The 25,592-nt window shown below is 37.2% G+C and overlaps 1 protein-coding gene across 3 annotated transcripts in view; it reads right to left on the bottom strand.

The window, feature by feature from the left end:
- Positions 1 to 23,506, bottom strand: part of NCKAP1 (NCK associated protein 1) — a 73,428-nt gene extending 49,922 nt beyond the window's left edge. For 2 of the 3 annotated variants that reach the window (XM_032238365.1, XM_032238358.1), the window contains exons 1-2: positions 23,092 to 23,505; positions 12,152 to 12,262 (exon numbers count right to left, since the gene is read on the bottom strand). In XM_032238365.1, coding sequence (XP_032094256.1) covers positions 12,152 to 12,262; positions 23,092 to 23,199 — 219 coding nt within the window. In that variant the 5' untranslated portion in view covers positions 23,200 to 23,505. Of the gene's footprint in view, positions 1 to 12,151; positions 12,263 to 23,091 lie in introns of all 3 variants that reach the window. The other variant, XM_032238350.1, reaches the window with a different exon arrangement.
- Between the last annotated feature and the right edge of the window lie 2,086 nt (positions 23,507 to 25,592).

Genomic DNA, 25,592 nt, shown 5'->3' with positions numbered 1-25,592 from the left:
AGAAGGAAAATCAAATTAGAAAGTGGAGAAATCAGGCGGGGGGGGGGGGTGTTCATAAGTAGAAAATTTCCGCAAAATTCCCCAATGTCTTCCCAGCTTGGAATGTTGCTAACCGCTCAATTCAAGAGCCCTCTCCATTCTGGTCACGTAAAACCAGAGTAGAGTTGCTTTCAAGGGGTTGGACAAAAGTCTTTTAAAAGCCACATTTTTCCTACTTTTTGTCTCTAGTATTTCTCTTTCTACTCAACTTTCTTGTAATTTGTAATATGAATCTAGCTTTTTTGTGAGGAGCGATTTTGATTTGTGTTTTCACATATGCAATAACAGTACCCGTATGATCCCTCATTCTAGATCTTCCGGTTAGTGCTCTACAGGATTAAACAAGAACCTTTTTCTTCTGCAAGTGAGCTTGTACAAAGATTAGTTAAATGGAAATATAATGCTGTTGCAAATAGCTTTGCTATTCTGCAGCCTATTATTTTTTTAATTTACATTGCATGATCCCATAATTTAGCTTCAGCTGTAAGAAGTATAGCAAACATTTTACATGCCACCAATGAATAATATGCAAAAGATCCAGATTCCATTTCTAAAGACACATATTACATTAAAAATGTTCATTTGTTTTCTAGAATCTCTTAAGAAGAACTTAAGAAGACCCACACAGAGCAAAAAAATAATACAAATGTGATTTTGTTATTTAGCTCATATGTATTTAATAATTTTTCTTTTCTGACAGTTTAAATACTATCTCTAGCCAGTTTCTGAGAAGTTTCAGGGACAGCAACCTGCTCCTAACATATCACAATCAATACTTAACTATATCAGGAAAAAAACTTTGTAAAATGAAAATAAGGAGGAAACTGTTTAAGAAGATCATATTTTTAGGTTTTAAATGAATTATTATCTATTCCATTCAATGTCTTTAAGTTGGTAAGGATTTGGCAAATTTCTGCTTTTATTTCTGCTAATTTTACTTACAGTATTTAATGTTTAGAGTCTATGATTAATAATTTCTAAAATAGCAAGATGTTCATTCTGCAGTTCACTGGGTATAGTTGAGTCTATCTAATGAGTAACAATTCAAGGAAAGTAATGAAAGTATATATATATATTGGCAGTCCATCAATTAAATATTTACTGATTAATTTCTGCAATACTTCTACCAGTTCCTTTTTTATACGCCAAAGAAAAGTTACTATTTTCTGGGATCAGCCCTTATGCAAGAGAATTGGTTAGGTCATGAAAGTAGAGCATTCTGTCAATGTGATTTTATAGTTAGTCACTACTGTAACTATTGCCAGCAGTCTTCTGAACTCTGGAGCTCTGGGAATGGGTGGGTCAGTGATATGCCCTATTTCCTTCCCATATGAAAAGAAAATATTAATAAAATATATCTTTCTCATCCCCCGCCCCTACTTCTTTTAGTAAATCACCACAACTCCAACTCAGAACATCTTAAGCAGAGGTGGGTTCCTACCGGTTCGGACAGGTTCGGCCAAACAAGTAATGGTTTGTCAGCCTGGGTCGCCGGAACCAGCAGCGACCCAGGCCTGCCACACCTCCAAACCTGTTTCCCAGTCGTCGCGGCATGTTTTTTCCCCATTTTAAATGTTCTGTGCATGTGCAGACCTATTTATGAGTAACTGCACACGTGCGCAGAGCACACATTTGGCACCCACACTCTTCGCTCGTGCAAAATTGCATGCATACCGAACCGGCAGTAATGCCGGCAGCAATCCACCCTTATCTTAAGCATGCCACAGTAAAACTGTCAACTTAGTCAAGCTTTATATTTGAAATGGGAGAGAGGAGACCAAAGATTGTTCTCAATTAGTTACTAATTACTAATCAGGAATATTACAAATTAGCAACATGGAGAAAGAAAAGTTACTTATCACCATGATTTTTGCCTTGATTATACAGCCCTGTAAAGAAATAGGGTCAGACTCTACAATGCTGGAAGATACATGAATATCTGAGGCTGTTTGTCTACTTCATGCATAAACCTGTAAATCTTGTCTGTGTAGTGGTTGGCACATACAAAGTAGTAATTACCACAGGCATGAAACTACTAGGAGTCAAAATTTAAACTGAGTACATGTAACAGTAACTGCTCTAAAGCTTCTAACTGAGATGAGAGAAAACATATTTTTGCATAATCATTTACTAATTTGTAGCCAGTATATGATGGGTTGTTTAACACAGTGGTCCCCAACCTTTTTATCGCCGCGGACCAGTCAGCCTTTGATAATTTTACCGTGGCCCGCTGAGCGCGCGCAGGGGTGGGGGGGCATTGTTCGCGATGGCCCAGGAGCCTTTGCGCTGCAGCGATCATGGCCCCTGGCCGCTGCGCGGCCCGGTGCCAGGTACTCCACGGCCCGGCACCGGTCCGCGGACCGGGGGTTGGGGACCACTGGTTTAACAGATCAAATGCCAATGATTCTAAAGAAGAAACTCATATTTATATTGTTGAATGATGACACCTTAATTTTCATGTTTAAGAATTGCGGGAAGAGTAAAACACCAACAACAGAACATTTGAAATACAATACATTGCCTATTCCTATGATAATTCACATGGCTTGAGTTATGAAATATATTTTTAATCTATTTGTGTAATATTTAAATAAATGTTGTATTCCATAGAAGTATAAGTTGTCTTAAGAAAAACTTTTAAGTCTTTTTTACTTTTATTTATTTCTTTATAATCCAATTCACCAAGTGAAATCATGACCATAAAAATCAAACTTGTATCTTTAATATTATAGCGGGTTTTTTTTAAAAAATCTTACTGAAGATTTATTTTTCATATTTAGGATCCACCTTTTATCCGGGAGACATCCAACACTCCCTCCTCCAATTTTTCCTAATGACAACAATCTGGTGACATTAGGTAAACCGAGAGATTAAAAGAACCCAAATCATCTGTGAACTTTTGCATTAATGGGTGGATTTGAACCCAAATCTCTTGTCACTATTGTAATTGTTATACTGAATTGTACTCCTGAAAATATAATTACTGTACTACCTAGTGACCTCATACAACTTCATGATATTTTTAAGTCAGAATTTGAAACACGCTTTGTTGTTAAATTTAACATTAGACCCTCTAATAATTTCAGATTAAACATGATTTTTTTTATTACACTTTCATATATCCAGTTGCCTCCTTATTTATAAAATAGTACATGGTACAGCTGAGCAAACTCTTCAAAAAAGATGCTATGTAATTTGTGGAAGATTTTATTTTTGAATCATCGAAAAAGCAGAGCTCCCACACCCTCAAAGTCTTGCATGGCCCCTCCATAGAAATATGTTTTCCCAAGTGAAATAGTTATGCATCAAATGTACGGAAAAACAGCTGGGAACTACTTACTAAGCAGTCACATGACCCTGGCAAAGGAAGTAGCTATTAAAACCACTTTAGCGCTCTGCTCTCAAAGGAATAGAGCAGAAAGCTACGGAAAGTATGCTCCAGTCAGCAAATATAAATGGGAGATAATCATTTAGATATGGACCAGTCCCATTTAATAATATAAGAGATTGAATGGATGCATTGCAACATCCACCATGAAAAATATAACAGCCACTCAGCATAGTCGTGTTTCCTACCCAATCCTAGGCAATTCATTTAAACATTGTGTAAATGATTGTCTTAGTGAAATAAAATCTGTTTTTAAAGTGTATTTTAAGATTACTCCTTAAATAACAAGAATGCTTAACTTAATGAGTGAAAAACGGGCTGTTTTTGCTCAATTATGCCCCCCCAGTCCCCCAGGAGTACTCCATAAGCCTCCTAAAGGCTATGCATGCAATTGTTTTGACAAAAAAAACGAGGCCATTTTAGCAAAAAAGGGTTTTTTTTTCTTTTTTTTGGGGGGGGGGCACCCCCTAGGAGCACTCTGCAAGCCCCCTAAAGGCTATTCATGCCTTTTTTGGGGGAAAAACCAGGCCCATTTTTGCGAAAAATGGGCCTTTTTTTGGGAGGTTTGCAAAAAATTGCCTCTTCAAAACTTTGGTGCGTCTTATACTCCAGTGCGTCTTATATTCCAAAAAATATGGTAAATCTAAGTGCTATTAATCTCAAATCTTTCTTATATCTTATCAGATACATTTTTAGTAATTTGTTGACAACAAGTAGCCAAAATGCAAGAGATTCCTGAGTAATTAAGTGAAACAATACATTTCTGATCAAAATAAAGGTAGACTATACCAATTAAAACTGTTTTATTATCAAAGTTGCAGAAAAACCGTGTGAGGAAAAATTCACTACTAAGAAATGGAATGTAATTTCCCCCCAATCATATTTACAAATCAGATTTTTCAGTGCTACTAGGAGAGTCTACAGGAGAATCAAGGGGCAAAAATAAATTCAGAAGAGAAAATTTCTGGTCATCACCAACAAATTCATTTTGACTGTACTTTTGAAGATGGATAGGCATGGTGTTCGGGGCTCCAAAGGGCTTTTAAAAACTGGCATTTTCATTACAACTTACATTCCAGTTCTAGTTCTTGAAAGTTGGTATTTTGGAAGATACTGTATAATTCCTCTTTCTGTTTGCAGTTTCCCAACACACCCTTGTACTCTGACAATTCCAAACCTCCATCTTGATCATATGATACCCTGTTTCCCCCAAAATAAGACCTCCCCGGATAATAAGCCCATTCGGGCTTTTGAGTGCATGTGCTAAAAAAAGTCCTCCCCCAAGAATAAGCCCTCCCTGAAAATATTGCAACACAGCAGCAGCCATGAGGTGACCACACTTGCCACCTTCTCACCTCAAAAATAGTAAGATCTCCCCGAAAATAAGGCCAAGCGCTTATTTCAGGGGACAAAAGAAAATAAGACCCTGTCTTATTTTCAGGGAAACATGGTACCATTCCCTTACCCAAGCCCATGACTAAAACACCTTTAACTTGTTATGTAGGTAGCCCTCAACTTACAGCCACAATTGAGCTGAAAAATTCTACTGCTAAACAAGGCGGTTGTTAAGTGAGTTAGCATTTTACATGTCTCATTTTATGGTCTTTTTTTACTATAGTGTTAAATGGATAGCTAAAGTTATTAAGTGAATTATGCGGTTGTTTAGCAAATCTGGCTCCCCCCAGTGATTTTGCTTGCCGGTAGCTGGCTGGGAAGGGTACAAATGGTGATAACCATAACCCTGGGACATGCAGGTTTCCAAGCATCCAGATTTTGATCATGTGACCATGGGGATGATGCAATAGTCATAATGGTGAAAACTGGTCATTAGTCACTTCTTTTCAGTGCCATTATAACTTCGAACAGTCATTAAACAAAGGTATTAAGTCAAGGATTACCTGTATACAAATGGAATATGCCCTTTAAGCCAACATATTCCAATAGCAATATCAACAGCACTTAGCCTTATATACCACTTCATAGTGCTCCACAGCCCACTCTAAGCAGTTTACAGAGTCAGCCTATTGCCCCCAACAATCTGGGTCCTCATTTTACCCACCTCAGAAGGATGGAAGACTGAGTCAACCTCGAGCCTGGTAAGATTAAAACTGTCAAATTGCAGGCAGTCAGCAGAAGTAGCCCGTAGTACTGCACTCTAACCACTGCGCCACCGTGTAAAATCTAGAATGCTTTATCATCCATTCTCTTAGTGGCCAGATCAAGTGGCTTGTAATGGGAGTGATCAAAAATTTATTTTCAGAATTGATCACTACCCATAGTTGACTGCAATCATTTTTCTTCCAGCAACTGCCCTCTCAATTAGCACTATGCCTCCTGGGTTCTCTTCATTTATGTCCCATCTCTTCTCTAATTTGAAAGAGCCTTCTCCAGGCTGCCTGAAAGTACAGAGGAGAAGAGGACGCAAATCTGTACAATTCTGTATTAACGCTACTCTGAAACAACAACATTTCCGCTATTTTGTTCGGAGAAGTGTATTAAGCACCAATTCATTTAAACAATATTCTGACGTAGTGTTAAGAGTATGGTGTATATATAGCAGCTGTAATTTCCCCCATGCACTATCCCTAAAATAGAATATGATATCTGAAAAGTGCTTTTGTTTGTTTATTTTTCAGTCTTCCTAGATTAGTTTCACTCCTCTTGAAATAAATGATTAGCTAAAAGATGTTAGTCTTGCAGTGTCAGTTGTTGCAATATATCTCCTGTATATGCTTGCCCAATTGTGATAGTGTCTTGCTTTCCTGCTCTCTGGGGATGTTTATGCTTTATTTCACATTTTTTTAATCTTAAAGAGATGTCCAAATGGTGCGTGGGAAGAGGGGCACACAAATCTGTTCAGAAAGTTTTACCTAGAGACCATAAGACAGCTTCTCCCTGCTGACCAAAGACTTGATGAAAGGGGTTAGGAGCAAAGCCAGACTGACAAATCAGGATCCCCTCATATGATAGGATCTTAGAACAGAGGCAATAGAGACACGATATGCTGGCATTGTTTAGTGCCAACTGAAGGATCAGCAGATAGCATTTTATCCCAACAGCGGACCAAGCCTCATAGAAATATAATAACATTCGCATCATTATTTTTTCATTTGAATTCCAAAAAGGAACAGAAATTCCATCTAATTTATACCTTATAATATATTTTTGTGCATTCAAGATAGGAATACTAAATGACTTCTGTTTGTATACTTGGGAGATTTAAAAAAATAATAATTTAAAAGAAATCAGTTCTACTCCAGCCATAGTATTGAATTTAATTAATACACAATTAATGTACCTGTAATACGAAATAAGTAAACAGTTAAAAATTAGTTTAATCTCATTCTAAAAATTACAGGGGAAAAAAAAAAAAACCAAGCCAAACCTAATTTGTTCAAAACTTTAAAACTTCTTTGGTATAAGAACTTTACTTAATCACTGCATCCAACTGCTATTCTCAATGCATTGTATGCAATGCAAATCCAGTTTTGGCAACTTTTGCTGACTCTTGAGATTTTGTTCTTGTTGCAACATTTTTGTCTGATGCACAATATTAAGCAGGTAGAACCTGTCTAACACCACCATAAAATTAGCTTTGAAGAATACTAAAATATAAAACAAATATATGTATGTATGTATGTATGTATGTATGTATGTATGTATGTATGTATGTATATGTGTGTGTGTGTATGTATGTATGTATGTGTGTGTGTGTGTGTACACACACACATATATATACATACATACCTACATATACATATACACACGCACACACACACACACACCACCTACCCAAAAACTTAAGTTCTGATATTCAACTATTCCTCTTTCGTTATAAAAAGTAATCATATGACAAGAGGAAAATCCAAACTAAAACTGTGCCTTTCTCTCCCTTGAGCTGGAGATTTTCCACCTTAACTCTTGGGTGGGGTTGCATTCCTACACTCAAGACCAGTGCATAACCTGGGGAACAGCTTGGACTAATTGCTCGTGCTCAAATAGCAGTGAAAGGCAAGAAGACCTTTAGTCAGCTATGAATGGTGGCCAATTGCATCCATTTTTAGAAGAGGAACTCTCCAGGTCATATAAGCCATAGTCACCCCACAGTTGCAATTCTCTCTACACGAGAGTGTGCTTGAAGGCCATTCATGGTACCAACAGTGTTGAATGTATCTTAGTATGCCCATGTGTTACCACTGCTTCATGAGCTTCACTGGTTATCTGTGAGGTTCTGGAGTACAATTTGTGGTATTGGCTCTCACCTAAGAAGACACTAATGGATATGACCAATTTATCTGAGGAACTTATCTCTCATGGTTTCTGCTCATCTGGTAAGATTTGCAGGGTTCATATGCTTCGGATCCCCTTGATTAGAAATGACATTTAGGAGGATGTACAAACCAAGACTTGTCCAATATGGTGTCTTCTCTGAAATGATATTTCCTGCCTCCAATATCCATATAGTTTCCATTCCAATAATGTTCTGGAAGAAAATTTTCCAATGCCGTGGAATCTTCAGTGCAGGAATGGCCAGCCTTTGAGCAATCAGCCCAAATTCCTGATCTTCTCAGGACCACATGAGACCATGCAATCACAAGACAATCCCAATGGAAGATGCATGGCTAGAACCCATCCCCATCCTGCTCAAAGTTGTACAGGACAAATCCAGATATTTTATAATCAAATTTCAGCAGCATGATCTCAGACTACAAATGAATTGCTTTGTGTCTATGGAGACCAGTCCATCTGTGGGACATAAAAAAAATTAGAGAAATGTTCTGAATGAGTCTTGAAGGAAAGTGTGTACCCTCAGACAAATTGTGTCTGAGTTTGGGCTCTTCTAAACACCACTTTTCCATTGGGTAATTAATAATCCTTTCATGGATGGATGATGCTTTCCACTATAAAAGCATACATACAGATCATGCCAAAGTCACTGCATTTGAAAGTTACAGATATTGCTGTGGCTTGCAAAACTACTTATTTGAAATGTTGACAATGTGCAACATTTGAATCAGAATTCATCATTCTTAAAGTACATCTATAGAAATCAATGGGACCTTAGCTTTACATAACTAATATCGTGTTTCCCGAAAATACGACATGTCCTGCTAATAAGCCCAGGCCTGGTTTTTGATGTGGGTGTAAATATGCACTCTCCCCTGAAAATAAGCCCTAGTGAAAAGGTGCCATGGCAAGTACAGGAGGAAGCCCTTCCCTTCCCCAGTCACCTCAGCGCTTCTCGGCTCCTTAATTGGATCAGTTGAGCTGATCTGGCTGCCATTCAAAACAGCGAGAAACATGACGGAGCTGCAAGTCTTGGGGAGGATGCATGTCTCTCAGCCCAACTCCTCCCACCCCACCCCAATGCTGCTTCCTTTCCCCACCGTCTCTGCTTCCCTTCCCCACCGTCTCTGCTTCCCTTCCCCACCGTCTCTTTAGCGAGACAGGTGGCAGGTGGGGTGGAGGAGAAGTGAGAGGTGTGGAGCGAGACATGGCTTCTCTTGTCATCTCTTCTCATCCCCCTCGCCGGGCATGGCAGGCTTCCTCTGCAGCTTCCAAGCCGTGGCAGAGAGGAGGCAAAATGCTCACTCCTGGGGATGAATCAGACGCTTCACTGGAGAAACTGCCCCACGCCAAGCCAGGCTTCCTAAATCTCTCACTCCCCAGATTGTCCCCCTCGCAAAAAAAGCCCAACCCAATGCAGGGCAGTGACAGGACACGTCAGAGTAGTGCCGGACACAAATAAGACCCCCCCCCGATAATAAGACCAAGGCCATATTTCGTGGGTCAAAATAAAATAAGACCCTGTCTTATTTTGGGGAAAACACGGTAAGCCTTACTGATTTCCAATGGGCCTTCTCTAATCATAATTGCCTGGATGCAACTTATAGCATAAAATACATCTGAAATAAAGTTTTAGATACATAAATATATTAATATCACCAATGGGACCATAAAAAGGAATATAGTTACTGAACTAAATAAACTGCATCAGAAATAGGAAATTTCAAGCAGTCGTGCAAAGTGTTCTGTGCAGAAATCATGCAAACCCATTACCTGCCTCCCCTTTCCACTTCTGAGAAGAAAAACAGATAGGTAAGAACATCTTCCTCCCAATTTTCCATTATTAAGAAATAAAAAATTAACCAACTGAGAGCTTTCTATATATCTATCAGCATTCAGTTAAGATTTTAAATATCTTTAAAGCAGTGTATGCTTATTTTATTGAACAAAATTTGATAATGTAGCAATAACACCACTGAATTAATTGAAACAAATCTAAAGATACAGAAAAACACTGTAAAAGACATCATTTGACGATATTTTATTCCATCCTGTTCACAATACCAAAAGAACAGAAATACTTTAGTTTTGCACAATTACCCAAATTGAGACCTGGGATATTGGAAATATGTTATCATTGTAGGATATGATTCTATTTTACTTATTTATTATATTTCTAACCTACCTTTCAGCATCACCACAAACTGGTTTATAAAACTGCAAAACAATATAAAAACATATCACATATCCCACCCCCATCCCCTATTCAGTATCTTTGAAGATGCTCTGCTATCAAAACAAATCAAGAATTTTCAGAAAGTGAATGGATTAATGGATGATGAAGTGGTGGAATTGCCACAGATGATGAACTTGACAGTTTTGATGAAAGCAAAGACTTTGACAGATATTATTTCTACTTGAAAATCACTTTGGGGACTTGATGATTAGAATTATATGGGATTATGGAAATAACATAGACAATTGTTAATCTTAGATCAAGAGTTTGATATATTTTACTTTATCTGTATGAAAAAAAATGGAAAGCCTTTTCTATTTTCCTTTTTTTTTGCACTTTCACTTTTTTCTGCTCTGACATTTTCGTTTTCAGATCTTGTTTTCTGCTTATCTTTTAACTTAGTATAGTATAGTATAGTATAGTATAGTATAGTATAGTATAGTATAGTATAGTATAGTATAGTATAGTATAGTATAAATCTTTATTACGGTCAAAGACCAGCAATAACATTACTTTTTACAATATGTTAAAAAGTACTGACATTAAAATATAATTAAAAAGTACTGATGTTAAAAGTGGATAATAACATACAAGTTCTCAAATTGTTCGGGTCACTCCCTGGTTTACCTGGGTGAAAAGCTGATAAGTATGGGAGTAAATACAATGGTCCAGAAATTGTTAGAGATGTGTCCAAATAATTGGTACAAGATGACAACTATATTTCTGTAACCAACTTTTTTCTTGTGGACATTGCAGCAACACAGAATTTTGCCACTGCATACATGGTGGCCGGGTTTGTGTCCTGGAGGAGAAAACCTACATAAAAATTGTCTGCCCTCCTTGGCAATCTCTCTAATAAGGGGAGAATATGCGCAGACCTACAAACTCTGTATAGCTCACAGTGTAATAGAACATGTGAGATATCTTCAACTTCTCCGTTACCACATATACAAACCTGTTCTGCTATTGGTGTTCTCTTATACCTGCCCTGGAGGAGTGCTGCAGGAAGAATGTTAAATCTGGCTCTGAAGAAAGCTATTCTTTGTTTTGGGAAGATCAGGTCATTTAGATATCTTGCTGATTCCCACACACCGTTTGATTCTGTTCCTACTGTGGAGAGGCAACCTATTTAGTTTTTCTTGGAACTCCATGTCCTTCATTCTATTGATTACTACTTGCTTTGCTTGATCAAAGCCTAGAGACATTAAGAATACTGGTGAGAGCTCATAAGAGCCCAGCTTGTGATCAATTGCCTGTTTCTAGGGGGAGGGGAAGTTGTCAGTCAACAGTAGTGGGGACAGTCTCTCTGGAAAGAAATGCATTTTAAGCCAATGAATGATCATAATCTTCCAGGCTCTTACCTGAATTTGAGGCATGCCTGTCTCAATTCTTAACTGGGCATTTGGAGTTCCTTTGGGTGCAGATAAGATGGCTTGCAGGAATTTGGTTTGTATGGTGTCTAGCAAGTCTTTCTTTGCAAGGATTCCTGTTTGTGCCCCATATAGAATTTGTGCCAATGTTTTGGCCTCAAAATTTTTTAAGGCAGTAGGTACTAACTGACCTCTGCCTGTGTAAAAGAAGTGTTTAATTGCATTTGAGGACCTATTGCAATGTATGAGCCAGATGTGTCTTCCATGTCTCTTGCGAGTGGAAAACCACCCCAAGGTATCTAAATGTTCTAACCTGATCTTTTAACTTAAAAATCAATAAAGTTATATAAAAAAAGAATTTTCATAAAGTGTCATGGCTCATTTTCTACCCCAGGTTATAATGGAATGACTAGTTTAATCAAGAGGCAGGAGCCCATGTGAAACTTTCTTACAAATACATTTATTTCATTCAGTTTTCCTCAACAAACCTTAACAGACTCAAAAGGTTCCACTGAAATTCTCTTCTTAAAAGCTATTGTAACTGCTTAGTATGGTCATATCCTAAATTAGATAAGCTCCTAACCAAATATAAAAGTTTTAGGACATAGTAATATTCAACACATAATGCTTCTCCTATTATGTCATTAACAAAGTTACAATTATTTAATGTCAGTTTTTCATCTAATATAGTCACTACAAAAAAAGCCAACCTGTGTTATAAACTAATTTTATGGAAACATCAATAAATCCCTAGCAGTTGCATTAACAGAACTGATTAAAGGAGGAGACATTTAAGAAATTCAATTATTTATGGAATGTTTCATTACTTACATTATTGTTGCGTGTCTCTACAGCTGGAAATTTTCTGACTATGAATTTAACAGCTGATTCCAGATTTTTATCAACAAGATATGAAGGTTTAGCTTTTGGGTCTCCACAAGCCTATGGAAGAAAATAAAAACAAGAAACTAAAGATATACTCTTTTCACCAAGCATTTATTATAAATAATCTGCAATAAAGAAATAGAAATATCTCTTTGGCTTCATAGTGAAGTGAAAAAAAAATGAATGAGGATTGTCACAGCTGGACAATGCAATGAGACACAGTACAGAAATGTTCTCCTACTGGGGAAAAATGTGTGGACATTTCAAAGCTGTTAATGCAGAACTGAAAAAGCAATCTTGAAAGAAACTGATATTTTCCTTCTATCAGAAGGTGAAGTAGGTTTATCTTTAATCGCTATCCTGAATTACTGAAGCTTAAACAACTGGCAAAAAATAATCATCATGGGCTTATTACATTTTTATGTCTCATCTGAATCAAAGAAGCAAGCAGCTTAGAGTTAGCGTTGGTCTGCCTACAATTTGAACAATCAACACTAGTGTGCATTTAAAGGTACCGTAAATGAAAGCAAAAGTTTTAATGAAGACACATTTAAACTGTGCTTATCGGTTCCACCACAAATCCGTGGTAGACTAAAGCGCGCTCGACGAAAGCGCGTACGTGATGTCATCACAGCGCGACGAAAACGGCACGCTGTGAGCGGTAAATTTAAAATTAACGCGAAAACCTTACCCTAACCCCCCCAAACCTAACCCTAAACCTAACCCTAAGCCTAACCCTAAACCTAACCCTAAACCTAACCCTTAACCTAACGCTAACCCTTAACCTAACCCTAACCCTAACGCTTAACGTAACCCTAAACCTAACCCTAACCCTTAACCTAACCCTAACCCTAAACCTAACCCTTACCTTTATGTGAATCGGCTTGCTTTAATTTAATTTTAATTTTAATTTAATTTATTTTTAATTTTATTTGTTGCGCTGCTGATGACGTCACGTAGGCGCTTTGATCGGGCGCGCTTTAGTGGACCGCGGTTTTGACGGGTCACGGTGCTTATTAAGGTTACCTTTAGGCACAAGTTTTGCACCTGCAGCCACATTCAGTATGCTCTGACCTACAAACACACCACATGCCCCACACAATTATTTCTTTCATAGAAATCAAATCCTAAATTGGGCTGGGGATCCAGTCGTACTATTCTGAAATATATTGAATAATCAGTATGGTGAGTGGTAGGAACAGTTCTCAATTTGACTAGTACTGATCATTTGCTTCCAGCCTAAAGAATTATGTTAATTTGAGTAACCTTAATTTTATCTAAACTTCTAATCTCCTCAAATCTGTTAACATAGTAAGGTTTCAATGGGTTCTTACGGATTTTTATGATGACCCAGCTGGCCATCACTTTGCATAATGCAGTAATTATCCTTAACTGCTAAAGGTAAACCTTTCCTTAAAAGTACAATTTTCTAGTTTAAAATGAAGTCAATCTGGGAGAAGTGGTACATAGTAAAACTATGCCCAAAGTACAATTAGCAAATTCAAATTAAGAAAATTTGTGCAGTAATTCTAATTTGACGCCAATACCTGTTCGTCAACATAAAATTCTCATGTAATCTGTCTCATGCAAATTGTAACATGCTGCACATTTTTATACGATATAGTGAAAAGCCAGGATGGCAAGTTATTATTATTTACAGTTGTGAGTAATAGAGAGAGAGAAATCATGGAAATATGAGGCTGATCTGAAAGCGGGCAGAGGGAAGGTGAAAAAGTTTGCAAACCTTCCATACTTGTCCTTGCTGGGGAAGCATTGTAACGGAAACAACAACAAAAAAGAGAAGATTACACATAAACAAAAGTTGTTTTTCTTTAAAATTCCCATAAACATCATGTTCAGGAATGCATACTAAAACTATTAACAGAGTTAAAGCCAAAAATTGCTACTCACAGTCAACATTTTAACTATCTCCATTTACATATAGGTTATTTAAAAGATGTAAATCAGAATTTTCAATACAAACATGTCTCATGCCACATCCCAAAGTGCCATTCTGAGGGACGAGGAAAGGGAATTGATAAATTGATAGTGCAAGAAACTTTCAAGAACTCTTAGTGAAAATCTTACATACCTGTAATAGAAATAAAGAGCCAAGAACTCGGGGGTAGGGAAATCCCAGTCATTAAAGCAGATGTATAATTGTTATTGAATATAATTTGCCATAAGAGCTTCATGAAGATATTTAATATCAGGTTAAAATTTTCTCTAAACAGCTAGTCAATACGCCTGTTTCATACACAGAAGAAAAATGCTACTTGTTTTAAAATCAACTACATGTAGTTCTCGACAACCACAATAAAGTCCAAAATTTATGTTGCTAAGCAAGACAACGGTTAAGTGAATTGTGTCCCATTTTACGATCTTTTGCCCAAAGTGGTTAAGCAAATCATTGCAGTTGTTAAGTAAACCAACCAGTTGTTAAGTAAATCTGGTTTCTCCCATTGATTCTGCTTGTTGGAAGCTCGCTGGGAAGTTTACAAATGGTGATCACATGATCCTGGGATAGTGCAACTGTCATAAACAATGCCAATTACCAAACATCCGAATTCTGATCATGTGACAATGGGGATGCTGCAACTGTCATATAAAGACCGGTCATAAGTCACTTTTTTTAGTACCATTGTAACGTTAACAGTCAATAAACAAATAGTTGTTTATAAGTAGAATGAATACTTTTTAAAAAAATTTAAAACAACTTTTTAACTTAACACAATTTTCAAAATTTTCTGGATGGGAATTTCGGTGGGAACAACTTATCTGAAGGGGACCAAAAGAAAAGTCTAGTCTAATTCCTAAACAGTCACTGATAGAAGAACCCTAAACAATTCTATTCTCTTTCTCTCTAGACAATAATGTCTGTCATATTCGTGTATAAATGAAGCACTTGCCTTCAGATATAGAAAATCTGCCAAATTAATAAGAGTAACATATTCTATCTTGCAAATTACTTTTGATCTATTTCACATAATTTAAATAATAAATTCCAGAGAAAAAATGAGTAATCTTATTGCAGATCACTAAATAGTTTAGTCCCTCCTTCTATTTAATATTTTAAACCAGCAAAATATTCAAAACTATGAAATTAAGGTAATGTAAAGTTTATTTGAGAAATATCAATTAAGAAATAACCTCTGCCAAAAATATGCATAATTATAATAAGCCATATGTATAATGAACTAGTTTTAATTAAATATTCCTAAATTCTAAAACTAACCTGAACTAAGGATTACAGGATAAAACAAATTAAAAACTGTTAAAAATATACAATTTTGCAGGGTTTGTCCATATTGTATCTATGTCTTGTAATTATTTCCAATTTTAAATTGGATTAATCTTTGATTTTGGACTGATCTCTTTGTTTTATTGATATATATATTCTTGGATTGAATTTCAGCCACAAAAAGTGTACAACTTTTCAAATTCTCCAAAACTTCAACTTGATTAATAATTCATGAAGATTCAAAAGCTTGTACCTTTGAAGTCCACTGTGGCATTTCTGATTAACATAATCAAGCTACAACCCAGTTGCAGACTTTGGAGTTCAAAATCAATTTGGATTTTAAACATTATTTCCAATTGCAGGGTTAAATCACAAGAAAAAAAAATTCTGAAATAATTCAGCTAGACTCCAGAAAACCATCTTTCTAGCTACAATTCCTCTATTCAAACTGCTGACTTCCTCTCAACTATAGTGTGAAAACCACTTCTGAAATTCAGGATAGTTGTTGAGGAGAATGTGTTTAAAAATATGTTTGTGGTAAGTCATGTGGTTCTGCTGTGGTTTTAAAAAATCAGAACCAAGAAGCTTGACTTATTCAGCTCTCAGTCACACCTTAAGCATCCTTTGGCAGGCTAACAACAAAAACTATTTGTAGAAAAGGCTTATAGGGCCATAAGACACCTAAGGGTCTCGTGTTATGCCATTAAAACATTGTTTATATATCATGCAAAGAAGCATTTTAATTAACAACTCAGGAAATAGCATTTTAAAACGATCTTTATTACAAAGGCAAATTGCCTCTTCTAGTAAAGTCTGAACCATTACTGTTCTGAAACCAATGTGTTTCATTCTGTAGGGTTAACAATTACTGTGTTTCTTTAGTGCATACAATCAGGCAAAAATGCTGGAACATGAAAATCACAGGAGTGCCTCCTAATAAAGATTTCACACTATCCGCATCCCAAGCATACACACTGTTACAAACAGCCCTTTCACAAATATTACTTTTAAAGCTTCAGACACTGTTTTGAATCTAAAAGGCAACTGAGCGTAGCATGTTTCAGAGGAAACTGCAACATCAGTCCACACCTATTATTCACCAACTTTTCCTAAACTTTTATTGAATTCAGCAGAAGAAAGCCTTAACGACCGCAGTAATACTGAAATTCCAGTATTTTAGTAGCTACTAGACAAGTTACTGTAGCTTTCAGCATATGTTTAAATCAGGACATATTTTTGCATGTTGATCAAGTTTATATATTTATTTATGTCTATATTCATTTTATTCCACCTTTAATATTCTTATAAATAACGCAATGCAGTGAATGTACCTAATACTCATTCCTCCTACCCTGTTTCCCCTAAAATGACTCAATCGGAAAATAAGTCCTAGTATGATTTTTCAGGATGCTCGTAATATAAGCCCTACCCCCAAAATAACTCCTTTAAGATTGTCAGTCAGATGGATGTATTACCATATTTCCCCAAACATAAGACCTAACTGGAAAATAAGCCCTTATGCATCTTTTGAAGCAAAAATTAATATAAGACCCAGTCTTATTTTTGGGGAAACACGGTAATAACCTGTCCTCCTCCTCTTTTGTCCTCAACAACTCTGAATTGAGTTAAGCTGAACTGGGTGTGTGGGACTGGACCAAAATCAGGCTTTCATGTCTAAGACAGGACTAAAATTCAAGGTCTCCCAGTTTCTATCCTGGTGCCTTAATCACTAGACCAATTACACATTGCACTAAGCTATAATATGCTTTGTTTAGTTTTGTCTTAGCATGTTGCTATGAACTCAGGTATTATGGTGCACAAATTATTCTCATTGAATATACGCAAAATGACAGCTCATTAAGTCATGGGTTAGCAAAACCAACTGTGGGATTATATTTTAGAGCGAAAACCTAAAGGGTCCAAAGCAGGCCTAATTAAGGTCTGAGAAATCCATTAACTGAAAGTATCTAACTTTTAGCTTCTTGTAACAAAACTTTCAGAAATAAACAAGTTTATATTTTTTAAAATGGCTTGAAGAAAATGTTCCTTCCAGGTAGAAGCAACATATATGGTATTGCTGGATCCAAGATTAATACTATATTGAGACAGGTGAACAAAGAGAATGATAATGCAAAAAATATATATTTCTACATTTCACAAATTATTTAATGTATACATACAGATTCAGATTCTACATGGGTTTTAAAAATGTACTATGTACTGCCAACTTCATATTTTAATTCACTTATAGACAGTCCACTAGACTAGATAATATCAATTTGCAAAATAAGTCCCAGTAGTAATTCTATGTTTCCCATCTGATTGTTATAACTATTAAAGACAGTTAGCAAAATTGCTGAAATAAAGTTCTTAAAATTATGGATTACACGGGACAAAAAGTTGATCTCATTTACACTGTATATAATTCCAAAACAGACTTTTAAATTTTTATTTCTAACATAGTATGATCAGGCTCATCCACAATACTAAGCCATAATAGTGGGTTCACATAACATACTAATAGAAAAAACAAACTACATTTACAATGTATTGTTATTATGCATGTTATTTAAAACCTAAACCATAAGTTATGAATCTACAGAATCATACTTCACCTACTATATACCAGTTGGAGTATTATTCAGAAGCAGGAAATTCAATACCAATTAACAAATTAGGAAATCCTGATTGCCCTGGTTCAGATGTTCTTGAGAACTTTGGCTTCATGCAAATTAAAATCATTCTCAAGATATCAGAGATGAGAATGTAAAGCATTTATGACACCTATAGTTTAATAAACTATGATTTATGGGGCCTGAGATAATCTAAATACAACCATAGCACTGCTCATCTTTCAGATAAAGTGAAGGTAAAAACAGGGACAACTTTCCTCTTCTACCAAATAAGAAAACACATAGTACTGAATTACTAAAGTTCTTCCAATAATTAACTCCAATAATTTATCCAAATATTCTAAATCAGAAATGGAGGATCCTGATCTTAATCTCAACATACCATTTACTGCCCCTTCCCACTCTTAGCTGTTGTTTCAAGTCACTAGTCAACTTTTAAACAACATTTCTATGTCTTTTGCTATCTTTTCTTTTTCCCAAATGAAGGGCAAGTAAATTGAGTTTTGCCTGGTTCTTGAGTGGTCAGAAAGAGATGCTTGCCAAAGCTACGTACAAGTTGTGACTGACATGCCAGGAAATATAGCAACTGTCCCTATCCATTGTCATCACTTGGTCTCAGAAGACAATTTGGTGGAACAATTTGACTCTTGGTCATATCCTGTTTCCTACCATTGACAACACGTTTCTAAATAGTTATTCATTTTTTAACTAAAAATATTGTTTTGCTTTTAACAGAATGATAATAGAAAAGAAAGGTTGCTTCTTCAATTCTTACATTGCCCCAGAAAATAGACAAGCATAGAGATGGCACTAGATTAAAAAAAAAAACTAAGGATGTCAGCTGCTTTTGAGTTAACTTAGTGACGTATCAAAAAAAGAGAAGAAGAGGGAGAAAAAGGATGCATATGTTAACCATGGAAATACTATTCTAGCCATTTTCCAAATTTTATCAGAGAAGTTACACTTTCCAGCAAAAAAATAATTTGGTTTCAAAATACTTAACTTCGGTGGGGATTGACCAACTGTTACCACTGATAGCCTTAACTTCTGCTTTTCTGTTTGAAACAGCCAATTCATCTAACCACAATACCACATATTGCTGACAAACTTTTGTAATTCTACAAAACAAAAATCAGCTTGAATATCATTAGAAGCAAGAACTGTGGCTTCACTTTTCTCCTCTAGTCTAGTAGAAAGTCGAAACAAGTCTCTTGTTTTACACTAAAATTCAAATCTTTGACTTTTACCCTCCTAAAAGCCAGAAGCCCAAAACAAATCCTGGTTTTAGATTTTGGTTTTATCAGAAAAGTAAGTAGGGATCACAGAGATTCCAGTTTGAAAGCACATTAATTAATCCATAGATGGTTTCCTGGCTTTGTTACTTCTCTTACTGATTATTAATAACAAAGTAAAAATAAATTAGATAGGATACACTTGAACACTTGTTTATTCCTGATAAATGGAAGAAGACTGTCATGGCAAAAGATGATATATGAAAAAAAAAGATCCCTGAAAAACTCCTTTTATATGCAGATATTTTCCTGAATAAAGGATTTGCAGCAGAATGAAAAATAGCAGCCTGTACTGTTTAGAATCTCATCCATTCTGCTCTACCAGATCACATCAGCCCAAACCAGTGAGAAACAACGGCTTTAATCAGTAGTTCTACAGTTACCATAGTGATGAGTACTGTATAAAATCTAGATACAAAATTGTAATTAGCATTCCTGCAAAGGAAAATTGGCAAAAGTTGAATTGTACCAAGCTCAGCTGTTTATAATGTCTATTTTTTTTTTATTCAACAGCTGGTGAACACAATTGTCTCAACTAAAGTATGATTGGCTAGTTTGAGGCTATTTGAGTAATGGGAACCCCATACTGTAATTTACAATTCGGTGTGTAGTCTAAATCCAGAAAACTGGATTGACTACACCATGGTTCGGTTAATCTGGATGCAAACATCGCAATGGTGGAGAAATGGGTTTTATAATTTTGGTTGAACTGCTTGAAGTTATAGGGGTGATTGTAGAGAGGAGCAAAAGATAATGTCATGATATCACTTATGCACTACCATTAGATGTTGTTATGTGACTGTTTATATAATTATTTCATTTGAATATCATCAGGCATATTTTCACATTACTATGGTTTGTAATGGATGCCTATGTGAAGTTATTAATCAAACATAATTGAGGAGAAACTGGAAGATATTCACTCAAGTTTTAAGTTCTAGGGAGTGTTGTAACCACATAGGATGCTATTCCTTTATTAAGGAAAAAAAGCATACTGTCAAACTTTCACTTTCAATTCAAGCAGTATTTAGGAGCTATATAGGTAATCCACGCTATCAGTTGACTTGAGACCTAGATATACATGGGTTGCCTATTACTAAAAATGGTGGACAGTGTTCGCCTTCCTCTGCTGAACTGCTGAAGCCGCACAATGCTTTCAGGAGCCGCTGAAGCTGCACGTTTTTAATATACAGCCTGTTTTTAGCAGTTCCAGAAAGCACTACATGGCTTTAGAATTTTGTTGGCTCAAGGAAAGACAATGCCATCCACCATTTTTATTAATAGATCATCCATTTGTAAGTACAAGTTCTAACATTCATACAAATTTGACAGCATTATGAATAGGATATCTTCTTAATCCAGGGACTGCCTCTATGTATATTTTATGAACTTGGAGATGCCATAGTATTTAACCAAATCACTATTTTGACAACTAGAGAACTTTTAATATTTGAAAGCTGTTTCATGGATGGGTTTACCATGATTACTAACCCTTCTCAGATTTTTTTTTTGGGGGGGGATGGTGGTGGTAAGAAACCAGTAGGTTTTTTAAAAAGGCCTTTTTGAGACTAGCTTTTTAGCAGCTTTCATTCTTTCTTATGCTATGTGATCTATGAAGTTACCGTAACAAGTAAAAAATTGGCAGTATTTCCTACCTAATTAAGACTTCTTAGCACATTTTTATGATCCCTTTCCTAAAATGAAACACACATGCTTTTGATTTGTCTTATGTAGACAGTCATTCATAAAGAGAATCTCTGATGGTCCAAGAATAAATTTTAACGAAGGAAGAGTGCTTGATCTGTATGTTCAACTTGACTGTTATATTTCAATGGCTATGGTTAACAATATAGTAAAGTATCAATTTTTACAGTGCTTTCCTAGAAATATATCCTTTGAAATGTAGAACTGTCTTCCTGATATCTTATTGGAATTATGATCCAGCAATCCATTTTAAATGCTAATACAGGTAGCCCTCGACTTACAACCATTCATTTAGTGACCATTCTAAGTTACGACAACACTGAAAAAGTAACTTATGACTTTTTCACACCATCGTGGCATCCCCATAGTTACATGATCGAAATTCACTTGGTAGCTGGCATAGATTTATATTTATGGCGGTTCTGATAAGTCAAGGCGGAAGCCAGATTCACTTAACCACCATTCACAGCCACAACTGCACTTAACTGTGGCAAGAAAGGTCGTAAAATGGAGCAAAACTGACTTAACAACTATCTTGCTTTGTAGTGGAAATTTTGAGCTCAATTGTGGTCATAAGTGGAGGACTACCTGTAGTATTAAGTGATAATCAGAAATTAGCCAATATCAAACCAGAACATAATTTAGCTTTTTTTTCCAACCCCACTTTTAAAGACTAGAAGTCTTTTAACTAATCTATCAGATAATTCAAGGGCTCTGACAATACAAACATTTACAGGAATAACATCAATAAAGGTGTTATAGTATGACATAGGGGAGGAGGGAATCCACCTAACCATGACCACAATTCTAAGTACTTTCTTATTAAAAGAAAAAAGGTTTTACATCAGTGTTATATCACATAGCAGTTTTTACAGCTGAGATGCCCCAATACTTTTACACATATTTTATAGTATTTGTTCACATAATGATGATCTAATATCATCATTCAAATCAGAGCAAAAACCACTTGATTATTTTCCAATTACATTTCAATACTCTTAGCAGGAAACATCTCAGAACACACCACCAGAGCAAACAGAATTACATATTGAATTTTGTAGCATGTTAATGCTGCAACTTGGTAGTCAAATATCAGCAAATCAATATTTGAAGCACGGTCTGTCAAGAATCTCACTTCTCTTCCTTTCCGATACAGCCCACCGTGCTTCCCCCCTCTGGCTAGCAATCAGGGGAGCTGTTAGTAAATCCTAACATAAAAAAATGTTTACTAAGCAGTGAATCTACCATCTTTCCAAGGAGCATTTTACGTCAAACAATAACGACACGGGGCAACCAGCAATTAACGTAATACTTTTATTACAATTTGGGCAACCGGAGTAGGAGACTGAGGAGAAAAGTGCAGGTATTACATATCCAGTTTGAGATATCTCCCCTCGTACAGAAACGTAGGCGTACACGCAAACGTACATGCATACAAACACACACGGAATACCAGCCACTGCATAGGGCTTCGCAAAACATTCCCTCTCTCCAACATATATCTTTTATCTCTGCTTCCATGGGATAAATCCAGAAGATGCATCCGGCCCGATCCCGGTTTACACCCCTCCCTTTCTCTTCCTCTCCACTCGCTCTTTGCGTAAAGGAAATGGAAATTGAATAATAATTAAAAAAAAAACCGGGTCGGCTTTCTTATTGCATTCCGGGCCTCCGCCCCGGAGCAAATCATTCCCCACACCTTCCAGGCCTTGCTGAGTAAGAAGCAGCCGTGGGGTTGGGAAGAAAGGCCCGGTGGGTGGGAGCGGGAAAAGAGAGGGACACATAAGAGACTTCGCCCCCGGTGCTACGGCCGCCTCTTTTCCTCCCGCGCCCCTCTCCAAGCAGCCGGGAAATGCTTCCTTGCGCGCGGCCTACAGCTCGCACCTTCCCAAAGCCAGGCCGGGAAATTTCCAACAGCTGGCGGAATAAGCCAGTGTGGAGCGAGCCGCAGGCCCGGCTTGCTCCCCGCACAGCTTCGCCCTCCCTGCCTCCCTCCCCGCAGACGGGCCCGCGCACCTTCTTAATGTTGTAGAGGCGAGTCAGCATGCCGACGCCGCGGTCGTTGAGGATGGTCAGCTTCTCGGCCAGCTTCTGCTGGCTGGGCTGCAGCACCGAGCGCGACATCCTGGGAGAAGAGATTGAGAGGCGGCCGAGGGCTGCGGCTGCTTACGGGGGAAAGCGGCTCGGCGCTGCCCTGATGGATCCCCCCCCCCAACCCTCTCTCTCCTGCTTCCGCCAACCCCTCGCCCGTCAGGCAGCCCGGGCCACGCTCACAGCGCCTCCATCGCCCCCGCTCGCTCCGGCCGCCTCCGCCACCGCGCCGTGTTTTTTTCCCCCCAACCCCCCCACCGGCGCTCCTCCCAATCTGGGTCTTCGCTAGGCGTGGCGGCGGCGGCGGCGGCGGCAGCACTAGCAACAGCAGCGGAGGCTCTTTCGCCCGGCCGCTGCCCACAGAGAGGCCGGGCTCCTCCGCTCCACGTGACGCGCCTCTCTGCTGCCCCTCCAGGGTGGGAACCCGGCAAAGGAGCTTCCATTTCGTTGGAAATTCCTTGAGAAGAGGAATAATAATAATAATAAAATAAATAATAATAATAAAATAAATAATAATAATAATAAAATAAATAATAATAATAAAATAAATAATAATAAAAAATAATAATAAAATAATATAATAATAATAATAATAATAATAATAATAATAATAATAATAATAATAATTGCGGCACAATTCAGTAGCACAAATGATCCATTGGAATTTGTGCAAAAATTATAATATTAAAACAGCAACAAACTGGTGGGAACATCAGCCTGAAAAAGTCACAGAAAATCAGATGGTCAAGATCTTGTGGGATTTCCGTATACAAACGGACAAAATACTGGCGCATAATACACCAGACATCACACTGGTTGAGAAAAATAAGGTCACAATCATAGACATTGCCATACCAGGTGATAGCAGGATCGCTGAGAAGGAACATGAAAAAATCGCAAGATACCAGGACTTAAAAATCGAAATTCAACAACTATGGCACAAACCAGCAGTGGTAATTCCAGTGGTAATTGGCACACTGGGTGCTATTCCAAAAGCACTGGAATTATATTTAAAATAGTTAAAAATTGACAAAATCACCATCAGTCAAATGCAAAAAGCCGCACTGCTTGGAACTGCACACATATTACGAAAATACGTTACGACGTCCTAGGCCCCTGGCTGGGGCCCGACTAGTAACCAATGCCAAATCCGGCGAAACAACTGGCCGCTGTGATAAAATTGTATAATAATAATAATAATAACAACAACAACAACAACAACAACAACAACAACTCAGCCGTTGCCGGTCCCAAGCCCGGATGAGAAAGGAGGAGGATTGGGGTCAGGTTGGCATCTGGTCCCATAAAAAAAACCCGCCAACCCATACAATATAGTGAAAAAAACGAATAAGAATTCCATACCGCATCGGTCGTTGCACGGGTTACAAGGGCCGCGGCGGATGTTGGGGTCCCTGGACATCCGTCGACAAGTGGGCTACAAGTGGACCAGCCAACAAAACGACAAGAATATAGTGCAGATGAAAACCGTGCCATAATGGCCTGTTACTACAACTCAGAGCCAGAAAAAAAGAGGTTATTTAAAGCGAATGTATGAATTATGGAAAGAACAATATCTAGATTCAAATGTTAGTGAACAACGACTAGCAGATCAAAGGCAATTTATTATACGGAATAAAGTGTTTAGTGAAGTTGAACTTGAGGAAATTCAGGCAAATTGCAAAACTAAAAAAACAATATCACAAGCAGAAATAAGTGATATTCAAGACACAACTAAAGACATTATAGTAGAACTCCCAGAAGAAACTCTCGGGGAGGAAATAACACCACCACCACTAAAACCAGTTATCACTGAACCAACTGATGAACTAACTCAAAAACAAAAAGAATTGAAGGATAAAATCATGGAGCATTTTCTGCTTAATGAGGAAAGGCAACGTTTACCATCACTAAAAACTGTGCCTAAGAAAATGTTGGCCCCTATCATGAAAATGGTTAATGCAGTGTTTTCAACAATTGAATCGGGATCCATCTTGGAAACGAACCAGTTAATGTACAGCGCAGCTCTAATAGTCACTAATGAACTAGGCATTAAAATCAAAGTACCTAGTCACACAACAGAAAAAGCATCAAAGCCAAAGTGGAAAATCCGATTAGAACAAAAAGTCAAAAAATTAAGGGCAGATGCTAGTAACTTAAAGAACATGCATGAGCAACGGCTTAAAAACAACAAAACCATAGATTGGCTAATTAGAAGATATAGATTGGATACAAGAAACATCAATGAAGCTGTAGAGATTGTAAAACAGCGGATAACAGCAACAGCTAGAAAAATTGAAAGATATGAGGCACGAATCATCCAATATAAACAAAATCAGCAATTTCGATCAGACCAACGGCGTTTTTTATCAAAATCTTAATATGAATGGTGACACCAAAAGTGAAAAACCAGAAAAGCAGGCCACAGT

The sequence above is a fragment of the Thamnophis elegans genome, chromosome 1 (genome assembly GCF_009769535.1).
Source record: "Thamnophis elegans isolate rThaEle1 chromosome 1, rThaEle1.pri, whole genome shotgun sequence".
NCBI classification, from domain to species: Eukaryota; Metazoa; Chordata; class Lepidosauria; order Squamata; family Colubridae; genus Thamnophis; species Thamnophis elegans.
Note: the sequence above shows the minus strand (reverse complement) of the source record. Positions and strands in the feature narration are given on the sequence as shown.